Genomic DNA, 27304 nt, shown 5'->3' on the forward strand with positions numbered 1-27304 from the left:
GGGAGGAGAGGCCCTTGGCCCTGTGAAGGTTCCGTGCCCCAGTGTAGGGGAATGCCAGGGCCAGTAAGCGGGAGAGGGTGGGTGGCGAGCAGGGGGAGTGGGGAGGGAAGAGGGGTTTGTTTTTGTTGTTGTTTTTTGGTTTTTTTTTTTTTTTGGAGGGGAAACTGGGAAAGGAGAAATCATATGACATGTAAATAAAATATCTAATAAAAAAATAAAAGAAATAATGGATTGCCGGGCGGTGGTGGCGCACGCCTTTAATCCCAGCATTTGGGAAGCAGGGGCAGGCGGATTTCTGAGTTCGAGGCCAGCCTGGTCTACAGAGTGAGTTCCAGGACAGCCAGGGCTATACAGAGAAACCCTGTCTCGAAAAACCAAAATAAATAAAGAAAGAAAGAAATGATGGATCAAATGACGGCAGGATTCCACGGTACAAAGAACAACATTTTTCAATAAAGTTATTTCTAAATCAAAAAACCAATGTAAGTAATGCATACTAAATAGATCTATGTCCTTTTTTTTTTTTTTTCAAGGAAAATTAGAATATTTGCCAACAAGAGCAGGCTCAATGGAAGATATGACGTATCAGTGGTTGGGACCAGATCTCATTAGAACTTTCTTAATGAAAAAGAGCAATCTAGAGAAGTTAGCACATGTTTTTGCTAGTTAATTCTTTGATTGAGGATGGTCTTGCCTGTCTTAGCACTCATTTTGCTATTTGTGTGGAAAGGAAGCCTAGAAGTGAGGGTGAAGATTTGTACTAAGGACAGAGAGAGACCCTGTAGTCACACGGTATCCACTTGCATGGATGGAAGGATCACCACACACACACACACACACACACACACACACACACACACACACACAGGGCAGGTGAGAATTCTGTAGCTGGTGAGACATGGCTCTTCTCTGATATCAGCACCTCCTGACTGCTCCTCATTCAAACCTGCTCACTCTCTGACCCTACACACAAGACAGTGAGAAGGCCAGGAGAAGAGGCTGCCTGGGGCTCCACAACTTCACTCACTTGTCAAACACTCTTCTTTCTGAAGCCGATGGCCAAAGTCCGGTTCTCCACAGCAGCCCCCAGTGATAGAGGACTCACCCATAGGCCTCAGGTTTTGCCATTATCCTGGGTGGTTTCAGCATCCATGTGGAGAAGCCACATGGCAGAGTAGCTCTCCCAGCAACCTGACATCCTCGTTTCTCGCTATCTTTATTCCACCTTATTCAACTCCAGCCACCCACTCGCCACCCAAGCACAGCTCTGCCCACTCTTTCTTAAAGTCTCCCATCATGGAGATACCTACACTCTGCTAAAATTGTACTGCTTTAGATATAAGGAGTCACCTGCAAGCTAATGTGTTGGAATCTTGGTCCCCAGGTAGTGGTACTCTGTAGGGTGGGATACTGTTCAGTTCTGGAACACTAGGGGGTCTAGCTGGAGAAGTCAGGTGACTGAGAGCATAGCCTTGAGGGATGCATCTTGTCCTGGCCATTTTCTGCATCCCCTTTTCTCCATTTTCTGGCAGCCACAGTGTGAACTGTTCTGCTCAGACACACCCACATTCTAACATCGCTGAAGATATGATCCAAAACAAGTATCTTCTAAGTTGTTCTTAGGTCACTAGAGTACAGTGATGTAGAGGTAACTGATCCACTCTTCTGCTTTCTATTTATCATAGGATATACAGGCCATAACTTCAATTACCCTTCCATCCCATTACCCTACCCATTGGACTTCTCACCCAGTAAAGTTGGATGGAACCCACTATAAACCAAATTCTCCATCTTTTTCTGAATATACACCCAGACAAGTATACAAGGGAAAGAGATGTCAGAAAACCATATTACTGCATTCACCCAAATTCATCCAGTTCTGGAGGCCTTACAAACAGCACTCAAGCTGGGTATGGTGACTCACGTCTTTAGTCCCAACACTCACGAGGCAGAGGTAGGCTGATACCTGTGAGTTCAATGCCAGTCTGGTCTACAGAATGAGTTCCAGGACAGCTAGGACTACACAGAGAAACCCTGACTCCAATGAATAGATGATAGATAGATAGATAGATAGATAGATAGATAGATAGATAGATAAGATAGATAAACAAAGATACTGCATTCCAACATCATAGAGTTGTTCCTTATTCAACAGTGACTTTCCAAGTTTCTTGAGTCTCTGAGACATTAGCATCCCCTTGACCCTTTTCTAGATTGATAGGGGACTAGAGAGATGGCTTAGCAGTTAAGAACACTGACTACTCTTCCAGAGGTCCTGAGTTCAAATCCCAGCAACCACATGGTGGCTCACAACTATCTGTAATGGGTTCTGATGCCCTCTTCTGGTGTGTCTAAAGACAGCTACAATGTAGTCATACACACATATATCTAGATTAATAGGAAAAAAAATGTACCAGAAGTCAAGGACTTCTTACTTGGCTGCTCAGAAGTCTATGCGTCTCTGTCGTAAACAATGTCGATGCTTCCATGATCAAAGTGTCTGTCCTCCTCAACTCCAGCATCAGAAGCTCAGCGCCCTTCAGCACCCCCATACCTCACATAGTCCCTCCTTTCTCCCTACTCCCTACCCTTGCCAACTCACTCTTAAATCTCCTTCAGAGCATGACATGGTTGAACTGCTTCTGCTGAAACACAGATGAATCAGAGGTTTCTTAAGATTGGGGAAGCAAGGGAAGGGACGGAAGGTGTAAGGCCATGTGGCAGAGGCTGAGTGACAGGTGTGGGTGGGTTCACTGGGTTATTCTGTTTATACTTTTACACCTACAGTCAGCCATGCATCTCCTAACCATGAGGACATGTAGTGAGAAAAGTGTTATTTGGGCCATTTTATCATTAATGGACATCATAGAGAATAGATACGCCGGCCTGCAAGGTACACCCTACCACCTACATAGGCTATATGAAGTATGCATTGCACACGTGTGTGCGTATGGAATTCATATATATATGAATGTATTGCTTCTTGGGGCACGACAAAGGAAACAAAAGATCAAATAAAGTGCACGAGAAAATGGTGAGATGAAGAAGACAGATAAAAGAGCTGCAGCAAGCCTCAGTGGTTATGAGGGCTTGCAGAGGGCCCAGGTTGAGTTCCCATCACCCACAGAGAAGCTCACAACCATCTACAACTCCAGGCCCAGGGGGCACACATGGAGTACATGAAGCCACTCAAGTACATGTGCATGCACATAAAAATAAACAAGTAAAATTAAGGAGACATAAGCAGGAACTGTATGAGGCTGCTTTTGGAATTACACTGCACACTACGGGAAATGTTTTCTAAATGGTGTGTATTCTGAAATAGCCCAAGCCACAGTGAGATAAATATATAATGCAGCTACTTAGCTGCATATTATCATCACCAAGTGTTGTGTGCCTGCATAACAGTGTGTGCTGTACTTTCACAAAACTGGCAATAGGATTGTTTATGCATGTCACCACAAAGACCCTTAGTATGTTCCACGCTGAGGAACTGTGAGGAACACTGTGTTACAACTACGGCATTGCTTAAGATAGTGTAGTGCAACAATGCCCTCCAAGTTAAAATGTTCCAGAAGAGAGTGGAGAGGCTCAGGAGACTTAGGGGTAAACAAACTTCACATGCCTGGGGAAACTGAAACTTGCAAGATTCCTGAGGGCCCCACTCCAGAGCAATGGAAGCAGAAAACAACTGCTCGGGGAGGAGACTGTGACCAGTGTAAGTGCAGAGACCTCCCTGTTGGACCTGTTAGCTGCCTGCCAGCTCCAGGACTACAACTCCCATGAGGCCTCACCCTTTCCCAGATGCAGCTGCTTTTGAGTCATACTTGCTCCAGTAAGTAACCCCTCACCCACACTCTAGTTAAGAACCCAAGATCATTGGGTTCTAAATCCATTCATTGGTTCACCAAGTTAGACTTTTTTACAATCATTACTTTGGTCTATCCTAGTGGTAAACACACACATACACACACACATACATACACACAGGGGGAGGGAGAGGAAGGAGAGAGAAAGAGGGAGGGAGAGAGAGAGGGGGAGAGGAAGAGAGAAGAGGAAGGGGAAAGGGGAGAAGGAGGAAGAAGAGGGAGAGAGGAAAGGAGAAAAAGGGGGGGGAGAATTATGCCTCCCTTGAAAAAGTCCCTCACATACCACAATACCATACCAGGTGGTAAGAATTTTTCAGCTCTATTATAATCTTATAGAATCACTATGGTAAATGTGATCTACCATTTACCAAAACATTAGAGCATGTGTGTACACACATGCACACACACACACACACACACACACACACACACACACACACACACACTGCTGTATATAAAGGTAGAATCCCAGGCTACCAAGGACACACTTGTTCTAATCCCCCAAACTGGTGTACGTAAACCCTTACAAAGCAAAGGAAACCTGAAGCCACATTAATTCAAACATCTGCTGGCCAAACAGAATTAACCTGAATGAATCCCGTGGGCTCAGAATGCTCCCAACTGGCCTTCAAAGTGGGAGCATGGACAAGACAGAGTGAAAGGATGGATGTTGTGTGACGACCTCAGAAGCTTTGCAGATGGAGGAAGAGACAGAGCCAAGGTGTGCATGGTCCAGTCTCCACCATGGAAATGCCTGCAGCTCCAACACGGTGCAGCCCTCCATCAGCTGGACTTCGTTCGGCCCAGTGAAACCTGCTTTGGATTTCAGAACTCTCAGAAAGCCAGTGAGGCCAGCAGGACGGCTCAGCAGGCAAAGCACTTTCCATGCAAGCCTGGTGACCTGAGTTTGACTCCCAGGACCCATGTGATTATGGAAGTAGCGAATCAACTTCAGAAAAGTTGTCCTCCGACTTCCACACAGTCATATATGTTATATAAATACCTCTCCATATACATATAACAATAATAAGCCAATCGGTATTAAACGATTCCGTTCTATTGAAAGATAGTAATGTAGATTGTTTAAGCCATTCAGACGATATAGTTGGCTACAGCAGCCTAGGAAACTAGCAACCGTGTGTTTAATGGTTCCTGTCTGTAAGGACTGTCTGTCCTTCCTCACCTCCACATCTCTCCCAGCATTTGCATAGTCCTTAGACTCAACCCCACCACCCAAAAGGGGAAAAAAAATCTCCTTCTGGGTTTCACCCCCGCATCACCCTGGGAAGCTACGAATATAGCCAGGTCCCCAAAGCTGGGACTTGCGGACAGCTGGCTTTTCCCAGAGGTGGCCTGAGGCCTCCCCTAGGCCTCTTTCCAGGGTTGCAGCAGAAGGTTCTGCAAGGTTTCAGTCAGGAGCCACAAGCCAGCCATTTGTAACTATCTGCACCTTGCAGACTTCCCTCGGAGCTCCATGTGGCGTTAATTCAGGCTTTCCCACTTTCCTGCCCACTGGCCCTTAACATCCATTTACTCAAATGGGACATCTTGCTCCTCTGGTGTTTTCCCCGCTTAGTAAACAGTCCTGCTTTCTCCAGGCTGGACCCTCTAGGTCATATCCAACCAACATCCCTGCTGAACTGTCCCCCACCCATCACTGTGCTCTGCTGACAAACTCCCTCAATCTCTCCACTCCATGCACTTGCTTTTCAGCTGCAGCTAGACAAGGTTGCAGGATCTCTCCTCCAAATCACCCCTAGCTCCTACATAGCCTCTGCCATCCTCCTTGGCCAGCGCTAACCACTACAGGAGAAGGTGTTCTTTTTAAACATGAAATCGTTTTTGGAATTCCCCCTGGTGGCTTTTCAGGGCTGTCGCTAACCTCTCTTGTCACTCATCCTCTGCAAACCCTACCTAGACCAATGGCTGCCTTTCCGTCTCCAGACACCCACACTCTTTCCTAGTCACTTTGCCCTGCCTGTGCCTTACAAGACTAATTGAAAAGCCAACGCTTCCAGGAATTTTTCACAAAGCAGCTTCTCTCTGATAAACCAGTTCTGTGGCGGGCAGGATGACATCCCTCCCCAGTTGTATACTTCCTATCCCTGGATTCCATTGAGTTACCATGCATGACAAAGGGGACTTTGCAGATGATTAAATGAAAGATTTTGATACAGGAAAAACTTTCTGGATTCTCTATAGATGAGAGATGGGCCTGACAGGATGCTCCATGTCCCCAGAGGTCAGAGTAAGTAAAGATAGGTGATGGTAGAAATAGCTCAGAAACACTCAAACCGTTACACTTCTGGCCCTGGAGACAGAAGGGCCTGTGAGCCAACAAGGGCAGCCTGCAGAAATCCCAACAGCCAGGAAGCAGGTACACCTTAGGCACACACTGTAAGAAATAATGGGGCTCTTTTTGAGCTGCTAATTTAGGGTGTGTGTGTGTATGTGTGTATGTATGTGTGTGTATGTGTGTATGTGTACATGTGTGTGTATGTGTGTATATGTGTATGCATGTGTGTATGTATGTGTATGTATGTGTGTATATGTGTGTATGTATGTGTATGTTTGTGTGTATGTATGTATACGTATGTATGTGTATGTGTGCATGTGTGTGTATGTATGTGTATGTATGTGTGTATATGTGTGTATGTATATGTATGTATGTATTTGTGTATATGTATGTGTGTATGTGTGTATGTGTGTATACGTGTGTGTATGTGTGTATACGTGTGTGTATGTGTGTATGTATGTGTGGTTTGCACATGTGTGTGCAGGTACACATAGTTCTGTGCATGCATGCATGGAGGCCAGAGGAGGACTTGGGTGTCATGGTTTATCACCCTCCACCTTGTTCCTTTGAAGCGGGGTCTCTCACTGAACCTAGAGCTAGGTTGGCAGCTAGTAAACCCTAATGATACTCCTGTTTCTGTCTCATCCCTCAGCACTGGAAGGACACATACAAACTGCCATACTTGAGTTCTTACTTAGATGCTAGGATAGGGGCTCAGGTCCACACAGTTACCAGAAGGAACTCCTGCCTACTGAGCCATTTCTCTAGCCACTCGGGTAATTTTTTATAGCAGAAAGAAGAAACTGATATACCTCTTCCACATCTCTCCATGCACATTGTCTCCCCCACATATGACAGTTATTATTATTATTTTTTTTTTTTTTGGTTTTTCGAGACAAAGTTTCTCTGTATAACTCTGGCTGTCCTGGAACTCACTCTGTAGACCCGGCTGGCCTCAAACTCAGAAATCCACCTGCCTCTGCCTCCCAAATGCTGGGATTAAAGGTGTGCGTCACCACTGCCCGGCAGTTATTATTTTTATAATCATTAACATCTGATTTAATCCATAACAATATATGATGTGGTAACCTTCCCGATACCACATTCTCAGTGAAGAGCACATAGTAGGTCCACAGTACCTACAGACTAGATGGATGGTCAGGTGACTGGGCACAGACAGGGATGGATAGGGATGTCTGGGATGCAACTTTGTGCATGACAATGTAGACCCAGGCCGGTCTATTCTCCCCCATGTGCTGTTCAATGAAGCATAAGTGGTAACCTCCATCGTTTCCCCATCCTCCCATTCCCTTTATAGACACACAGGAACTGGTTTCCATGGAGACGGAATGTAACAGATATTGACATTTGGAACTAAACTTTTGCTTTTACATTCTAGCGTTTTCCTTTGGTAACATGAATCTTTGTACCTCTTCAACAGATTTGGGGGTTGTCTCCATTAAATGTAAATGTATCCATGATGCTCATCACCACTCCTATCCTGTTAGTTGCCCTCCTGGTGATGAGTACTTACAGGTTAATTAGGTGGTATCAACTGAGAATTTAAATGCCATGTCCTCAATCCTGCAATTCTACTTTATTACATATATATGTAATTATAAATTAATTATATGTAAATATAAATATACTACATACACATGTATTTATATATATGTAATATGTTTGTTGCATATATATGATATATATATATATATATGTATATTACATTATATATATTCATGCAGGTGGATACAGAGAGTGTAATGAAGACCTAACTCATACGTGTGACTTCACAAAATGGAAATCCTTTTGACTCTTTCATACCAATGTTCAAGATGGTGCAATGCAGGTCTGGTGCGACAGCCCTGCAGTGCTGTGGACACAGAGTTCTCTTAGCTTGTCGCTTTGTTGTGAGCAAGAGTCAGATGACTAATCTAGCTCCTGCCACCAAATAATCTCTGTCACATCAAAGGGGAAAAATGAATGGATGTCTCCCCTTACAAGGAGGCTCTTAAGAAGAACAAAGGAGTCAGGCAGTGGTGGCGCAGGCCTTTATTCCCAGCACTTGGGAGGCAGAGGCAGGCAAATTTCTGAATTCGAGGCCAGCCTGGTCTACAGAGTGAGTTCCAGGACAGCCAGGGCTACATCAGCGAAACCTTGTCTCAAAAACAAAACAAGACAAAACAAAACAAACAAACAAACAAAGAACGACAAAGGATACTTTTGCTTATAAGCCCTCTTGTCAAAAATCTTAGTCATGGAAGTCACATAGCTGCAAGAGAGCCTTGCAAATGCAGCCATTACATAAGCATTTGTGGGTAGTTAGAAGTTTCTCTTACCTAGAAACAGAAAGTAGATATTGAAGGGACAATCAGCAGGCAATATCTCAGATGATCCTTGCAGCCAGGCTTGCAACAGAAAAAATTAGAAGTACCTCAAGCTATTAAATAATTATAATAATCTATAAAACAGAACACCATGCCAGTATTTTTATTTTTGTAGTATGGGGATTGAACTCATGATCTCCTGCATGCAAGGCAAATGCCTTACCAACTAAAATATATCTCACTCCTTCTTTGTAGGTAATTTTTAAAGTTTCTTTTCAGGTACTGCTGTGTGAAATGACAAATGACAAGCAAACTGTAGTATAGTGACAGTGTACCCAAAACATCCCTGGAATGTCATCTTTTCAGTCAACATACAAGTGCCCCTGTTTGTGCCTGCTGTGTGCTCCACACTTCTTTTTCTCAGGAACAAGGCTAATGAAGCCTGTCGAGCCATTGTATTCAACACCTGCATTTTAGTGAAAATTGCCAGAATTCTTGAGAAATTCCATGCTTTTGGTTTGAGGGTTTGTTATAATTCTGTTTGTTAGGTTTTCATGTTTGGTTTTTTGTTTTTGAGAAAGGCTCTCCCTATGTTGTCCCAAGTGAAGCTCAACTCCTGGACTCAAGTCATCCTCCTGCCTCAGCCTCCAAGGCAGCTGGGGTTACCAATGCATACCACTGAATTGGACTAACAGTTAAGAAATATCAGTGATATTGCCCAAGAGTAGTAGAACTGAGGGATGAGGTGGTCACCACGGGCTTTTCTTTTCAGTTTTTAAAGATTTCTTTTATGCATAAGCATGTTTTACCTGCATGTATGTATGTGCACTCCTTGGTACCTGGTGACCACAAAGATCAGAAGAGGACATGAGATCCTCTAGAACTGAAGTCACAGATGGCTGAAAACCACCATATGGCTGCTGAAAGCTGAACCTGGTGCCTCTGCAAGAGCAACAAGTACTCTTAACCACTGAGCCATCTCTCCAGCTCCAAGCGATTTTCTTTTTTACCCTCTTAACTCTGAACTTTTTACTATGAAGATGCATTATTTAGGAACTCACATTTAACAGGTTTAATAAAAGTTTAGTGAGCCAAACGCCTCTACAGCAGTGGGCTAGGGCCACCTCCATCACTGTCTGCCTTTTCTTACTAGTGTTTCTTTGCCTTGAGCTCTGGCCCTTCGTCTCTCTTTGGAGCTCAGAGGTCCTGGTGCTGATGTCGGTCGGGCCTGCCTATTCCACAGGACACCAGAGAGGTGGCACAGACAGTGAAGGTTATCAGTGCTGTATCAGCTGTGAAATGCATCATCTACACAAAGCCTAGCCTCCTATTGCAATGCCTAGCACAATGGCACAAAAGGAAATCAGAGAGCCTAAAAATATAAACACTGTATGACCAGAGAACGAACAAGGAACCAATCCTTGTAGAAAAAAAAAAAAAAAAATCACAGGATCCGGAAGCATAAGAAACAAAACTCTTACTTCAGTCAGTGAGAGAAGGTGGGAGCCTTTTGAAAAACAATACAAAGAATCTTATTAAAAATAGAATCTGGGCTGGGACTAGTTCCAACAAGACCGTAATGTTAGCTTTTCAAAGCACCTCTGGAGACTACTGAGGGGGCTTCTAACGCACACACCGAACAACTCTTGAAAGATGAATCATGAGTACACAGGATGGCACAGAAAGAAATGCCTTTTTAAACCCATTTTTAAAAGCAATTTATAAGGAAAACAAGTTAGCATTCCTCCAGGGGAGGGAGGTTGCTAGAGAGAAAGAAATAATTAAGAACACAACATCGTGGTAAGGTCAAGGTCTGTAAGAACAACGTGCTGGGAACATGGCTGCAATGTGTGAGCCAAAGCCAAAGCCAGGGAGGCCAGGAGGCATCCTTGGTAGTTAGCTAGACGACACCACAGGTGTAAAGAGCAGCGCCCGAGAAGCAAACACCCTTGCCCTGCATCTCCCCAAGGCAGCTCCCGTATCTCAGGACATGCCACCTCGCTTTCAATCTTGTACAAAGTAGAAAGGGGACCCAGGGAGGGCCCAAGATATCTAAATACATACAGAGGAAGGCATTGGTTATAGAGAGTGAATTAAAACAGATGACAGGTGTGGTGGATGCTGCCTGTAGAACTCTAGTTTTATGTTCTACATAGTTAATTGGTAGAGGCTACTCTACCAATTAGATGTCTGTAGAACAATGAAACATCTGAAAAGACTGTAGCCCTGGACTTCCAGTGACAAAGGTCATCCCACAAACCAGGGACAGGATGCAGCCCAAGTTTTTAGAATGAGTCCAGAGCCCTCAATAAGGCTCAGTGGTGCCTTAGGTGTAAACAAGACAGCAGATAAGTGGGAAAGGGTATTGACTGCATAAGCACTGCAACAATTCTCCTGTGCGCGTGTGTGTGTGTGTGTGTGTGTGTGTGTGTGTGTGTGTGTGTGCGCGCGCGCGCATTCATGTACATGTGGGTATTTGCCAACATATGGAAGTAAGAGGATGATGCTTGGTATCTAGCTCAGTCGCTCTCCACCATATTTTTTCGAGACCAGACCTATCACTGAATCAGAGCTCATCCATTAAGGTAGGCATTGGGGTGATACAGTACCCCTATGTCAGAGGCATCCTATGAAATAGAGAACATCCCAGTCTGCTTATACAAACTATTCATCAAGAGCTGGAGAGATGACATAGCGGTTGAGAGCCCTGGCTGCTCTTCCCATAGGAGCAGACTTTGATTCCCAGCACCCAAAGGTAGGCGCACAACTTTTTGTAACTCCAGTCCCAGGGGATCCAACTCCCTGTTCTGGCTTTCTTGGGAGCCAGGCACATACCTGGTGCAGACATACATGCTAGCATATAACCATACACATGAGTAAAATGAAATAAAGCAAACCTTTATAGGACACACAACCTGCTTGGAGGAAATGAATCCATGGAACTGGCAGAAACAGGACACATGAAGGAAAAAGGCTTTTCATCATTGTGTCCCAGCCTTTATCTAAGTAATTAAATTATGTTAAATTTTAAAAGGCAAAATGAGAACTGATTTTTAAGGAGTGAATCAGTTAACACTAAATAATAAAATAAGGTGCAATCTTACCTCCCCTCTGACTTCTAAATTCCTGCCTAGATACTACAAATAATATAACAAAGCAAGGGAACACGGAGAGAGAGGGTGTAATGACCAGGGGTATGAAGAACAAATGTGTCTTTGTCTTATGCAGCTCACCTCTCTGTGATAGGGCATGGAGGGAAGAAGGGGCAGAAGTAGAGTTGGGTTAGAGAGAGCAAATGTGCAAGCTGGAGCACATCCACCATGCCTTAGAAACATGCAAAAGCAGACTGGGGTTGGGGGGAGACCCTTGACCCTGCAAGGGTCTAGGCCATGGTCCCAGCCCTCAGAGTTGCACTGTCTCTCACTCTTCAGTTGTCTCCATCTCACCCTGTGGTTTCAATGTCGCTTATTCCTGGACCTTCCTACTCACAGACTGCCGTAGTTTGAATAGGCTTAGCCTAGGGAGTGGCACTATTTGGAGGTGTGACCTTGTTAGAGTAGGTGTATTCTTGTTGAAGTAGGTGTGGCCTTGTTGGAGTAGGTGTGTCACTGGGCATGGGCTTTAAGACCTTCACCCTAGCTGCCTGGAAGTCAGTCTTTTCCTGTTTGCCTTCAGAACAAGATGTTGAACTCTCAGCTCCTCCTGTACCATGCCTGCCTGGATGCTGCCATGTTCCTGCCTTGATGATAATGGACTGAACCTCTGAACCTGTAAGCCAGCCCCAATTAAATGCCGTCCTTTACAAGACTTGTCTTGGTCACGGTGTCTGCTCACAGCAGTAAAACTCTAAGACACAGACTTAGGTATATTTCCTTTTGGTACGTATCCTGATTTGTAACAGAGTAACTAATTAGTTGACATGTTGCCCTACTAGATGCATGTGTGCAAATTAAAACTCATAGACCTACTCTGTGCTTCCAGATGTTTTTATAAACTTTAACCGGAATAAGGCTATGACTAGTTAGGTATTCATGGTAACTATGTTCCGAGAGAACAACAGGATTATGGACTTGTTGCAGAGATATTAGGACCCACAAAATCTAAACTATTTACTACCTAGCCCTCTACAGAAGAGTCTGCCAGCTCTACACAAGATCCAGAGTCTGCTCAGGAAGTGATTACATCTGATTTGTATGCCACCCCCTAGCAGTGCTTTCCATAGAAAGAACTTGACACATCTGCTCACTGAACAGACTTGGGGAATAAGGAAGGGTGGGGAATGGTATGTATTCAGTGCTCCAAGAACTGCACATTTGTATGCTCATGCGATCTCAAACCACAAACCCAAGGCAGAGTCCTTGCATCCTACACATAGAACTGTCAAGGGAAAGCTGCCAAGCTCACTGAGCCAGTAAGGGCAGAGTCAGGGACCAAACATCTGTCTCTAGAATCAGCTGCTGACTACGCCTGAGAATGCTTTGTTCACATTCTTAGTAATTCCTTAGCTGTGAGTGGAGGGAGCGGGCAGACAGCCAGGAGTGTTTTCTGGCTGCTGACTGGGCATATCCCTGAATGTTATGAATGACCATCCTGGTTATAAGCTAGCAATCACCATCACAGAGCATCCGGGCCCCTAAAGCAACACTGAGCCTAACTCTCCCAGCCAATAAATCATCAATGGGCAAGCCCCGCCCCCACCTCACAGGCGAAGGAGAGCTGTGTATGGTGAAGCTGAAGAGGCAGAAGTAACTTGCCAAGATGAGGTCTGAACTGAGGCAGAGCTCAGTGGAGGCCAAACTCTACAACCGCAGCTCCAGATTGGAGAACCATTTCTCCGCTCTTCTCTGGGCTTCAAAGCAGGAAGCCAGCCATGGGCAAGAAGGCACAGCACGACAGATACATGACAGCATGAGTTTCTGTCACTTATGTGACTCTTGGAAGGGGTGATGTTACTCAGAAGCCTAACATGATCTCATGTAACAGCTGTTCCACGGAAGCCCAGCGTCCACTCCCGGGACATCTGACTGCACAGTGGCAGGGAGTCTCCCCTACCCCCTGAAGGACACCTGCTAGGGGCTCTGGCTGATGAATGTCACCAACAGCTCTACAAAGTCCTCACACAGAAGTAACATCAATTCAAGAACATAGGAGAAACGGCAGAGTCCGTGTACAAAACCGTCACCCAGCCACTGATTGCAAGGAACCAGAAACAAGAACATCACTTGTAATCCACGGCCTCGAGATCCCTCTGCAACAACGATGCCCCTCTTTGTCCATCTGTTCTCATCTCATTACTTTCCCAAGAGGTGGTGTTGGGGGGTGGGGGGTCCTGGCAAGGCCTAGACTATGGCTCCGCACAGTTTTACTGCACGGTTGTTTTTCTTTTTGGTTTTTTGTTTTGTTTTCTTCGACACAGGGTTTCTCTGTGTAGCCCTGGCTGTCCTGGAACTCACTCTGTGGACCAGGCTGGCCTCAAACTCAGAAATCCGCCTGCCTTTGCCACCCAAATGCTGGGATTAAAGGCATGCACCACAGTCATTTCTTGCTCGCCCTGCCCTAGCCTGCCATTCTGATCTCTCTGCTCAAGGTCCCACAGTGAAAACAATGAGCCAGGCGACCCTGCTCCCAGCATAAGGAGAAGAGTATTAGCTGCCTTGCCACCTCTAGGAACCACATCCTTCCAGAGCCATCTGGCGCCATCAGAGATATTTAATATAACGAAAAAAAAACCAGCAATGTATGGATTGTAAAAACAGAAATCTAAACCTCTGCATTGTCTCCCCTTATACCAAAGAGTGTGGTGGTGGGAGAAGAAAGGTATGGAGGAGTGAGTGGTCCTTTAATGTTACTTGAAAGCATTAGCAGCAGCCCCAGCCAACTCGGGAAGTGCAAACACATTGTCTACAAGTGGCCAGAGCAATTTTGTATCTGGCAGGCTGAGTCATAAAAAAAATTGAGGCTTCTATTTTACGTATCTTTGGGTTTTTATTTCATTTGGCTAGTGATCCTTTTCTTTTTATTGTATTTTACTAAAAGATATGGGTCTGAGACAGACTGAAAATAAAAATACAGCATGTACTTTCCTGCAGACTTTGAAAATAATTGCCCAAAGCAAACCACCGAGATGAGATTGAGCTGTCTTACGTGCCTGAACATCTCCTCAGGCACACTTCTAGTAAAAGAGATGCAAGCTAGGAAAAAAAAAACAAAAACAAAAACAAAACAAAAAAAAAAAAAACCAAGATGCCATTTGCCCCTAACCAGCCAAGCGTAAGAGGTTTCTGTGACATTTGCTAAGGCACGCCGTTGGCAATACCAGCCACACGTGTGGCTAGCGGAAGGCAGTTTGCCAAAAATCTCTCACAGCTACCACTGCAAAACCATCTCTAAGAAGTCAGTCCACAGACATGTTCCTACACTAAGAACGGGATATATGAACAAGTCAGTCCTTATAGTTTTGTTGGTTAAAAACAAAACAAAACAAAACAAAACTGCTGGCCTTGGGCTGGTGAGATGGCTCAGTGGGTAAGAGCACTGACTGCACTTCCTGAGTTCGGATCCCAGCAACCACATGGTGGCTCACAATCACCTGTAATGAGATCTGACTTCCTCTTCTGGTGTGTCTGAAGACAGCTACAGTGAATTACGCCAGAGCAAGCAAGAGGTCCTGAGTTCAATTCCCAGCAGCCACACACACGATGGCTCACTGTCATCTGTACAGCTACAGTGTACTCATACACATAGAATAAACAAAATAAATTTAAAAAACAAAACAAAAAACAAAACAAACAAACAAAAACTACTGGCCACTGGGCATGGTGGCACACACCCTTGATCCCAGCACTCAGGAGGCAGAAGTGAGTGGATCTCTGAGTTCGAGGTCAGCCAGTCTACATAGCATATTCCAGGACAGCCAGGACTACACAGAAAAACTCTGCCTCCAAAACTCGGGAGGAGGAAGAGGAAGAGGAGAAGAAAAGTGCTAGTTGGCAGAGACCTGGTGGATAAGGGTGCTCTTTACAGGGCACAAAAGCAAGAGGCAGCTAGGGCAATCCATGTGTACCACATAGTCTGTGTTTTTAAAACTAGAAGGAAGAGACTGAAGGACATAGCTTAGAAGTTAACACCTGTTGCTCTTGCAGAAGACCTGGGCTCAGTTCCCAGCACCCACAGGTGGTTCACAACCACCCTGTCCTCCAGTTCCAGGGGATCTGATGCCCTTTGCTGACTTCCAAAGGTACCAGGCATGCACAAGGTGCATATATGTATATACAGGCAGAACACTCACATACATAAAGTAAAATGAAATAAAATAGATGAATCCAAAATTTAAAAAAAAATAATAAACAAAATAAAGATTAAAACGAAGAGTAAGCACATACTCGACTGTGTCTACACAGGATGACTCATGAGAACACAAAAGCTATAAATATCGATAGCCATCAAGGGCAGGAATTGGAGGGCACTTGTAATTTTGAACACTTTTACACACTTTGAAATTTTTGCCACATGGACACAAATCACCTATTTAAAGGCTTGATTTTAAAACTTAAAGAAACTGTATAGTTGGCACTGCATGTATTTTCCCAGTTAGTAACACCTACCTGTGCACACCAAATAACTCGAAACAGGTAGCACACACTCAGATGACGAAATAGCCCTCAGTGGAGCACAGACCGTCATTATCAGGAGACGAGAGCACAATGCATCCTAACTGATGATTCCCAAGCATGCCTCCATGCAGTCAGCTTGGGCATCCTGAGAACATCAGTCTAAGGCCATGGCCCTTCACCCATCGCCTTCCCTGACTACAGCCATGGCCCTTCCACCCATCGCCTTCCCTGACTAAAGCCAACACTAGGTCCAACGAGCTTACCTTTGCACCACCATTCCCACAGGAAAGCTGCTTCCTGTGTAGGCCCAGATGGGTCAAGGAAAGCTGCCTGACATTACTAAATGAGAAGAAGACTGGATCCTGGGATCTGAAATGATAGCTCAAGGCTCTGGACCTGCAGGTTGGACTTCTCTGCTTATGGACAAAGGAGTCACACTCAGCAGTTTGTTAAGTCACAAAATGTATGGGTACCACGTGAAGCGCAAGGCATAACTGACTCCATCATAGCCGCACAGTAGACCAGGGAGGTAAATTCATGTCTCACCCATGCCATATTGTATGAAAAGGGAGTCTGTGAGAGGGAAGAGCGCTGGACTCTTCGATCCAACTGACAGCTTGGAAAAACTCAAAACAGACCTCAGCCACAGGCTTGCAAGGCCCTCAGGCAGCTCTCTGAGGTTCTACTGAAATGAAATACACAGACTTAAAGAAAACTATTAGAGAAGTTTGGGTGAAAGTCAGCATTAAGAGACACTGACCAGGGCTGGAGAAATGGCTCAGTGGTTACGTGCACTGGTTGCTCCTGCAGAGGAACCACATTGCCTCACAGAACCCACATGGCAGCTCAGAACCAATGCCAATAACCCCAGATCTGGGGACCTGAAGCCCTATTTCAGCCTCCATAGGCCACAAGTAATTCACAGACATCCATGCAGCTAAAGCACCCACTCATATAAAATAAAAATTAAAATAGTCACTGACCTAAGCAATTAGATCTACTCCATTGGTGCTTTCTAGAGGAAAAAGAATTGGGAATAGAAGGCACCTCACCCCCAGTGTACACACACAGACATAGACACACATATACACACAGATATATACACACAGATATATACACATGTATATACATGAACACACAAACATTCAGACATGCAGACACAGACACACAGACATATATACACAGACATGTAGACATGCAGACACAAACACACACAAACACATACAAACACAGACATGCAGACACATACACACACAAACAGACACACACATACACAGACATGCAGATAGACACACACACAAATACACAGACATGCAGACACAGACAGACACACACATATAGACACACATACACATATATACAGATACACACAGATACATGCAGATATACACACATCTGCAAACCCTGACATACACACTCATACACACATATACACACATATACATATATACACACAGACATATACACATGTCCACACACAGACACACACACACGTGAACACATACATGCATACACATGTACATACACACACACAAATACAAATGTTTCTGATGTCACTGTATTTACATTTCCTATTTGCCCTCATTTCTCCACACCATATTCATTCTCCCAGACCTATGAGCCAGAGCCCCCTCCTCTTATCAAAGTGCCCTGAGCCTGGCATTTAACTGGCACTCACTCTCTGGGCATCTCCATGAATAGCTCACACTCCAGGCACAGTGGACAGACTAGTGCCTTACAGCCATCTTCAGCATCGCCTTCACTTTCAGAAGTCAAACTTGAAGAATAAATGACAGTCTCCAGTTATAGTGCAAGGCTGATTAGGAGAGAGCTGTGAGCATTTCTCAGCTGTTTCTCTGACAACAGAAGCAGCAAGACAGGGCCTCCTCATCTCTAAGGCATCCACAGTTAGAGTGAAGGTAAGGGATTGGTTGATTGATTGATTGATTGATTTTAGAATTTCACTCATGAGCACTATACTTACATAATTCCTACCCCTCTCTTTTCCCTCCAACTCCTCCCATGTCCCCTACACTCACTCTCAAGTTCATGACCTCTTACTCTATAATTATTGTTGCACATACACACACACACACACACATGCACGCACGCACCCACCGAACCACACTACTGGGTCCATTTAATGTTACTCTTATGCACATGTGCCTTAGGGCTGACAGCTAGGGATCAGATAATCTTTCAGGGAGCCAAGACTAACTCTTGCCCTCTCAGCAGCCATCGATTGCCTGTAGCTCTTCCTCTAGGGGCGAGAACTCATGAAATTGCCACTACCTACAGGATAGTCACCTGGCATAGTCATTGACCAGGACACCTGCTGCTAGATAGTGTCTTACGGACACAGATGCTACACAGGAGGAATCTCAACAAGGAGTAGATTTGGCTTCAGTCCCACCCAGCGTCTCGACTCCCAAAGCCAGATGAAGTGCCCCACCAATCACAAGTGGCAAGTCAAAAGAAAATTAAGAGCTTTGTGCTGAGCTGGGTGTGGTGGTATTTTAACCCCAACACTCGGAAGACAGACTCGGGTGGATCTTAGAGTTCATGGCCAGCCTTGCCTACAAAGTGAGTTTCAGGACAGCCGGGCTACATAATGAAAACCTATCTTGAAACACACCCTCAGCCCCCTAGAAAAGAAAAACAAACAAACAAAAAACAACAACAAAAACAAAACAAAAAAAACAAACCAACAAGCAAACAAACAACATCATCAAAAAAAAAAAAAAAAAAAAAAAAAAAAAAAAAAAAAAGGTGTGTGCTTTCAGCAGACTCTAACTCACTACCAGAAGGAGAAAGGCAACATGTGCAATGCCAGGCACAGCTTGCCAAGTGCTTCTGCAGGGGAGTTCCTTTGATGCCCAAGAAAGTGGGGAGGGCACTTGGCTGTTTGCTTTTGTTGAAAGGATGAGGAAACAGGCTCTGAGATTTACCAAGCAGGATATTCCGATATCAAGCCCGTCACCACAATTCCCCAGTGGAAAGTCATCCTGTGTCCCTCCTGAGATTGTGTCACTCCCACCAGTTCCCACCAGAAGCTCCTGCTTCTCCAGAAAGGGGGTCGCACTGCAAAATCTCATTCCAGACCTGCCGATTAGACAGAATCAACATTTTTCACAAGCTCTTTGCATTATGTACCTCAGAGGCACACTGATATTTTTACAAAAGTTTGTTTTGCTTTTTTTAAGGTAAGCTGGCTTTGAACTCTGAACCCTCCCCAGTCCTCCATTCTCCACCCCCCCCCCCACGTGCTGGGATGACAAGTGTGTCCCACTACACCTGGCTACAACATAATCTTTCCATTTTACCAAGCTAGATATCCTTATTTATTCATCAAAAATTATTTATTGAACATCTATCACCTAAATGTGCTAGACACCATGCTGACAGGTGGGAAATCACAAAAAGATAAGCCTAGCTCTTACCCTGGGGGGGGGGGGGGCTATCAAACACATGGTTTAAGGCCATTGAGATGCCCCATGGGGAAAGTATATAAGCCTAATGCTATGAGTTCAATCCCAGGTCAGGAAAGAAGAAAGACCTGAAAGGTGTTCTCCACATACACACACAGTCCCTTAATAAAATAACATTTTCACTTTGTAAAATATGGTAACCATAGAAGCTCATCGAAATTAACCATGATACTTAAGATACCACACAAACACACACACACACAACACACACATACATGCACGCGCACACACATGACCAATCTAGACTGTATATACTTTATGCAGCCAGAAACTCTGAGCGTAAAGCCCTTTAGCAGCTGAGTATCAAATTCCTACTGACAGAGCCACTTTGCAAAATACTTTTACAATACTTCATGTATTGACTCCATTTCCTACTACTATAACAAAATGCCCCAAAGACAGAGTCTCATAAAGAAAAGAGAGCCAGGCATGGTGATGCACATCTTTAATCCCAGCACCTGGGAGACAGGGGTAGAAAGGTTTCTAGGTTCAAGACCATCCAGGTCTGCAAAGCAAGTTCCAGAACAGCCAGGACGACAAAGAGAAACCCTGCCTTGAAAAACAAAAAGAAAGAATGAAAGAATGGACAAAAGACAGGCAGGAAAGAAGATTAATTTAGCTTATACTTTTAAAATGATACTGTATATATGTTATAATTATATAATCTATTTTTATATATTATATTACACATTTTGTGGGTGTACACATTCACGAGCATGCATATGTATAGGAGCCCAAGTGCTATAGGGGGCTCGTGGAATCAGAGGGCAATTTGTGGGGATTGGTTTTCTCTCTCCACCACATGGATCCCAGGGATCCAACTCAAGTCATCAAGCTTGGCAGCGAACGCCTTCACCTGCTGAGCCATCTCTCTGACCCCAAGCTAACAGTATTGGAGGCCGAAAATCAAAACAGCATATGGCAGGGACTCTGGAGAAGGCCTCATGTGCATGGCTCACAGTGACAGGAGTGCATGAGGCCAAGAGGGATCAAGCTGTGAGGCAGGATGCGACAGAGCCCAGAGAAGGGCTGGGCTTGCTCCATTGAGACCTCTCTTATGACAACTCCTGTAATTGTTCAGCAGAAACCAAGAAATACATCATCAGCTCCTTCCTAGGGCATGTCGTGATGACCTAACATTTCCCTCTAGGCTCTACCTCTTAAAGGTCCCACCATCTTACTGGGGAACCAAGCTTCCAACAAGAGAACCCTCAAGAGACACACGAGACCTGTATCCAAAACACAGTACCCCAAAACATAGCACCTTGTAAAGCTGCAGGAGGCACACCCCAAGAGAGGAAAATCTATTGCAGGACTCTAGGACAAAGAAATGAAGACCCAGGTACAAAGACAGCAGGGACATCCGCTGTGTTGCTATTTCCAGCAGAGAATATTTTAGAAGCTATTGAACCTGCCCTTGAAGAAGAGAACCAATAATGGACCCACAGCCAAGTAGAGGAGCACTGTCACAAAGTCATGGGTAAGTGTGCTGGACTTCTGAGCCAAACTATTCACAGCCACAATTGTTGAGCAAAGCCAGAGAGTTGCAAAAGGCAGAACCGGACGGTCTTGCACACAAACATAGGCAGACAGCCTCGAGAATCACAAAAGGCGTGCATGGTGAATGCCACATCAACTCCAGAAATGGTTTGTTCTAGGAGGAGGGGTAAAGCAAAGAGAAAGGGTGTTGAAAGCTGGTTTCTAAGCATCATGTCTGAAAAAAAACAACTAAATATGGCTACGTTTTGATATCTATTAACTCTGAAAAGAAGATGCCTAGGTATATGACATATGTTACATTTCTTATTTTTGTTGACATTTTATGATTTCATTTCTTAAATGTTTCTTCTAAAGACTTCACGTGTGATACATAACCAGTACAAGAAACCTCTGTGTGAGAAGAAAATTAAAACAAAAAACAAAAAGCCTAATTGTTTAATGTCAAGAACTACAACTGGAGAGTGGTAACACTCTCTGCCTTTTGAAGTTAAATCACTGCCTTAAATAATTTTACATTGATTTTTAAAAACCTCTCACATGGCAGGTAATTCCTCTAAACAATATTTTTAAGAGCTTGGGGCTATCACCCAGGAAGCCGGTATTTCTCAAATCCTGGTCCTCAGGAATGTGGGAGGAGTAAGGATTAGGCATTTTTAAATGCAGGTTCCAGGGCTCCACCTGAGATCTGCTTACCAAAAATCTGTCCGGAGTCTGGACTCTTAATAAGAGAACACACAGGTGAGCTCCATTCTTTGGTATACAAAGAGCCACTGAATTATAAGGCATTTTAGCAGCTATTGTGCTCAGTGAGGTGACATGCACGGAGCTCTGGAGTGGGGGTAAAAGGAATGTTTTCTGATAGTGAATACGATGCTTACCCCAGGACATTCACGCCAAACCTGATGAACACTGACTTCCTGTGCACAAAACCTAACCCAGAGGACAAAGAAATGTGCTTTTAGAGTAAGACCAGTTTCTAAACGATCTTCAAACAGCAACTGGGTCAACAGGAAAACTCCTCAAGTCCGGCCCTGCAGCTGTGCGTGCCAGAAGAGGCCTGACATGATTTTCACCAAGGCCAGTTTCATTCAAAGCATGGACTTGCACCCGAATGGGGCTTGAAATGAGCCCAGCCGGCACAGAAACGGATCCCAAAGGAACTTGCTACACTACACTCAGGACATCTCCACTGGCGTCCGCCACCTCCACGCTGCCGGTGCCCCACCCCTAAGAACATTTTCATGTCCCCCCCCCCCAACTGTCCCTGACTTTTGCTTTGGTCTCCCCGACTTTCCTCTCCGCCATTCCATGCCCTGTGTTCACAGGAAGCCAACACTGATCATGAATTAGAAACATTGTATCACGATATACACAGGAGATGTTCAGCCTGGCTAGTGAAGAATAAAGTGCAAGTTTAAACCACAGAGATGCAATTTCACACCCATCAGATTGGCAAAATGCCACATCTAACAATATCGAGTGTCTGCAAGCGTATGGAACCACTAGGCCCCCTCCCCCAACCATGCTGGCTAGAACCCAAATTGGTACAACTGCTTCAGAGAACAACCTGGCAATATATTACAGCAGAAGATGCCCACTTCCTTAGACTCAGCAATCCGTTTCTGGACATTTACCACAGAGAGACTACAAACATTTGCACAGGAAGACAAGTTTAAAAGTGTTTTTAACATTGAAATATACTGACCAAAAAGAGTAAGCCCCCATGATAATAAATTGAATATATATGGTTGCACATTCATTTGAAGGAAGATTATATAGCAGATAAACTAGAATTAAGAATATCTTGCCAGGCGGTGGTGGCGCACGTCTTTAATCCCAGCACTTGGGAGGCAGAGGCAGGCAGATTTCTGAGTTCAAGGCCAGCCTGATCTACAGAGCGAGTTCCAGGACAGCCAGGGCTATACAGAGAAACCCTGTCTCGAAAAACCAAAAAAAAAGAATATCTTGATGAATAAACCTCATGATTATTTAATTAATATTAAATTAATTGGTACAAGCTTGGATTTACAGAATTTGTTTAAAATACACGAATCAGTACTGTATCTGGTTTGCCAGTGTATACATATCTGGTAAAAGTATGAAATACATAATAAATGCCAAAATCAACGGCCACTGTGTCTGGGGAGAGGAGTGGTGAGCTGGAGATGCCCATGGGAGTTTTAACTGTGTTTGGTGTAGCTCATTTCTTCCCTGGGTGGGGACTGCTGGCTGCTTGCTCTATTATTTCACATACCTTTTTGGGTGTCTAAAGTTCACCTCCACCCTAAGAAGGAATCCCAGGACTGAGTTTATTTACTCTGTGAATTCTGAAAGGAAAGGGGGAGGGGGAAGGAGGGCTGGACCAATGAATGGCAAGGCAAGCATTAGGAACCAACAGGTTCCCTGCCCGTGATCAGTATAAGGGAACCACAGCAAAATAATCATCCTCACCACCATGGTGGACGTGGGATTTACAATGTCCATTAATTAACCCATAACCCCAGAACAGCAACAGTGCAGACAGACTAGAGCACCATCGAGGGCAAGTGATAAATTTGTACTGGTTTATTTGGGGTCACTTTCTCTCCAAGGACTATGAAGGCCTTTTAAACCCCTAGGCAAGCATTGATATCACAACAAATGACAGTTAACTGTTAACAACTTGCAAGAAAGTATTTAGACGATACAAATTAGCCAGATGAAAAGATACTGCTGTTCATATCTCCTCTAGTCAGCTTGCTTTGGACTAGCTTCATGGGGAGACCAGAGCTCAGGCCATCTGTGGATGCCATCCAGCTTAATGGCATCAGAAAAACCAGTCTTAGATACTGGTGGGCAGGAGACCCACATCTAACTAGAGAAAGTTCTCCTAACTGCAAAGGCAATGAAGTTAAAGATTACTTTCAGCTTTCACCCAAACACATGAAGGTCCCACACTAGCGATGATGAGCAAGCAGGACCTAGTTAGTGTGTGGTTAAGTAGAATACCAGGCTTCTTACTCAGAAAAGGCATCAGTTTTCAATTCTAGCCCAATATTGGTGTTCAAATTTGTCTTCCCCCAGGAGTCCACGGAAAACAAAAAATTCTGCAGACTTAATTGTCAGATTCTGACCTAAAATAAACTACAACACATTAGACCTAAAAGGTCAGGAGAGCAGATTTTTTTTTTTCTCTCCTTAAACATTAACCCACTTCACCTCAGGCTGTATTTATTAAACACCTAACAACCAGCAGGATAGACCCTCATTCATAACTGTAACCTTTTCTCACTGATACAGTAAACTCTACATCTAGCGGCCAGTTATCTTTGCAAATAGAATGCATGAGTCATGGAAATAGGTTATCTCTTCAGGCACATTGAGAGACTGGCTTTTTTATTATTATTAAAATAAAGTTCTGGGCTGATGAGATGGCTCAGCGTGTAAGAGTACAGACAGCGCTCCGAAAGGTCCTGAGTTTGGATCCCAGCAACTACATGGTGGCTCACAACCACCCATAATGAGATCGGACACCCTCTTCTGATGTGCCTGGAGACAGCTATAGTGAATTATGCCGGAGCTGGTCTGGAGCAAGCGGGGCCAGCAGAGGTCCTGAGTCCAATTCCCAGCAGCCACATACATGATGGCTCACGGCCATCTGTACAACTACAGTGTACTCATACACATAAAATAAATAAAAAAAAATGTATATTGCTTTAAAATAAAGTTCTGATCATTCTCAAACCACTTGCTTTAGGTACATTGGTTTATTAAGATTAAATGACCCTTATAAAAATCCTCAGTTTGGGGCCTGAGAAGAGAACTCAGCAGTTGCTCTTAGAGGGAACCTGGGTTCAGTTCCCAGCACCTAGAGCAGCTTACAACTGCATGTTGTAACCTCTGGTTCCAGGATCCAACACCCTCTTGTGAGCATCAGGCACACACACAGTGCACAGATATACAAGCAGGTAGACATTAGACACCTAAGATCAAGTCCCCAGTTTTGCCACCAACGTTTATTGGTTTTAGTTTTTCTTCATTTGAAGGCAACTTCATCCACATAACAGGATTCCAATCTGGCACACAGATGGCTCTCAGAAAACATCCCAGAAGTGATCCATGTGAAACCACCAATATCTGGTACATTCAACAAGGTTTGAAACAGGTAGGTAGGAACTGAAGTAACTAAGCCAGTTAAGAGAGGAAACACTTTAAGAAATACTACTGTCTACTAAGAAACATCTCAGGACTAAAACTATATTGCAGTTTTACAGGATAAGAAAAATTAAGGTCCCTGATGTATACTTGACCAAAGGCCACCAACACTGTACTGGCTATGTACAGGTTAACACTGTACTGGAATGACACCCGGTCCTCCAGCTTCAGTTCCGACTAGTGTTGACTATGATCATGTACGTGCCAATGAAAATTAAGAATCATGTGCCCATGAAAAGTAAGAACCCCACGTAGAAAGTGTGACTCTTACCGACGACGTGTCCGGTAGTGCTCATAGATGCGATCACCTCCCTACATCTCAGATCCTGTTCACACCCATCTGTGTGGCTATCACACTATATTGGGATTGTTTCATTTTTTCACAGCATCAGGCCACAAGCAGAGGACCGACTGAGCTCCTTGGGGCTGTGGACCCATATCTTCACCTCCGCATAGTATGTGCCTGCGCTAAGACTGCTGGTCCTTGACAGATGTCATCAGTACAACATTTCACACACACACACACACACACACACACACACACAGCTGGAGACAAAACCCAATCCTCACATGGGCTAAGCAAAACACTCCACCCCTAAACTACATATTCAATGCCCACCCCGTCCCACCCCCACAAAACCTACTATTTGATACAAGCCCTCCCCACAAAACACATCTTAATGAAATGAAGAAGAGATAATTTAGGCCAGTTTACACCAGTCCAAGTCACATTTGCTTCCTTTTTTCTTTTCTCTTTTTTTAGAAAACTCCTCAATTCAAACAGAAAACAAAAACAGTACATAACCACAAACAATATCTTCCATTTGTAGGGACCACGAAACACACAGAGAGTGGAATACACTGCTCTAAACAACAGGATTATCAGCAGGGGACATCTCCTTGTGCCTGGTAGCAGGTGAAGCATTTTCAAAAATTACAACACACCAGCCAAACAAGCTTTACTATCTCCACCACACACAGCCATGTGGTTAGACTGACTCGCCCCGAGAGCGCTGATCGGGCATTGCTGAGGGAGGGCATTCACAAGAAATAAATGAGAACCAGGTCTGAACTTTCAAAGGACAAGTACCTCAGAGGGGATGAGAGGCAGTAAGAGGAAGGAGGGGGGTGTGAACACTTTACCAAAGGAAGGACCTGCTTCCAGGCTTATTTTAGCCCTGCTGGGAGCTCCTTCCATGGAGGAATGGGGATGGCCTTTCAGAGCTAGATCTTGGTCTATCTTGGTTTATCTTCCCCCAAGAAGATAGTATCTTTAAGCACTCTTTCAGAATACACATCAGAAAATGTTTAAAATAGACCAAATATCTACAGCCTGGCTACAGTGCTCTGTGGGAGCGTTCTTGCCTAGCCTGTGTGAGGCCGCTGTGTTTTGAGCCAGCTAGTACCAACTAAATAAATATACACAAACAAACAAACAATCCCTGCTTGCTTTACCACTCCTCAAACCAGCGGGGAGCAAAAGCAGAAAGTAACAAAGCTCAAGAAAGAGCCCCTGTGAGAAACCCAATAACAAGAGATAGGGAGGCGCCTACCTGGAAACAGTTCATGGTCAAGTAAGCTTTTATCTGGCTGTGCAGAGAGACAGCAGTCTCCTCAGCACCAGCCTCCTCCTCAGGGAGATTTGAATGGGAGGGGCAGAAGTGACCTGAGCAGCTTTTATAAGGGGCGGGGTTTGCAGTTCCCACCCCAGCTTCTCTACAGAGTCATTCAGCTTGTTTTGTATAAGTGACCCAATGGGTGGTTTATACTCAAGGAGGAGAAGACCAAATTCCTATGGCCCCTAAAGAGACTGGACTGACCACAGCGGCCGCCACTCACTGAGAACTTAGGATGTACATCGCCCTGAGTGCCAGGAGCTCCCTTCTGGAATGCAACCATTATCAGCCCATTTTTACAAATAAAAGCTGAAGCAAAGACTAACTCCCTCAAGGACACAAGGTTGCTGTATTCAGAGTGGGATTGGAAAGCTAGATGAAGCAGGGCATATCTGTCTGTC

At 44.5% G+C, this 27304-nt stretch overlaps 1 protein-coding gene across 5 annotated transcripts in view; it reads right to left on the reverse strand.

Moving 5' to 3' along the window:
• Positions 1-27304, reverse strand: part of Usp46 (ubiquitin specific peptidase 46) — a 96584-nt gene that overhangs the window by 41266 nt on the left and 28014 nt on the right. Inside the window, exon 1 of one of the 5 annotated variants that reach the window (XM_031342723.1) lies at positions 26841-26941. The exons of the other annotated variants lie outside the window; for them this stretch is intronic. Coding sequence (XP_031198583.1) covers positions 26841-26855 — 15 coding nt within the window. The 5' untranslated portion in view covers positions 26856-26941. Of the gene's footprint in view, positions 1-26840; positions 26942-27304 lie in introns of those variants that run through there. 5 annotated transcript variants of the gene reach the window in all.

Source organism: Mastomys coucha, unplaced genomic scaffold (assembly GCF_008632895.1).
Source record: "Mastomys coucha isolate ucsf_1 unplaced genomic scaffold, UCSF_Mcou_1 pScaffold22, whole genome shotgun sequence".
In the NCBI taxonomy this organism is placed as follows: domain Eukaryota; kingdom Metazoa; phylum Chordata; class Mammalia; order Rodentia; family Muridae; genus Mastomys; species Mastomys coucha.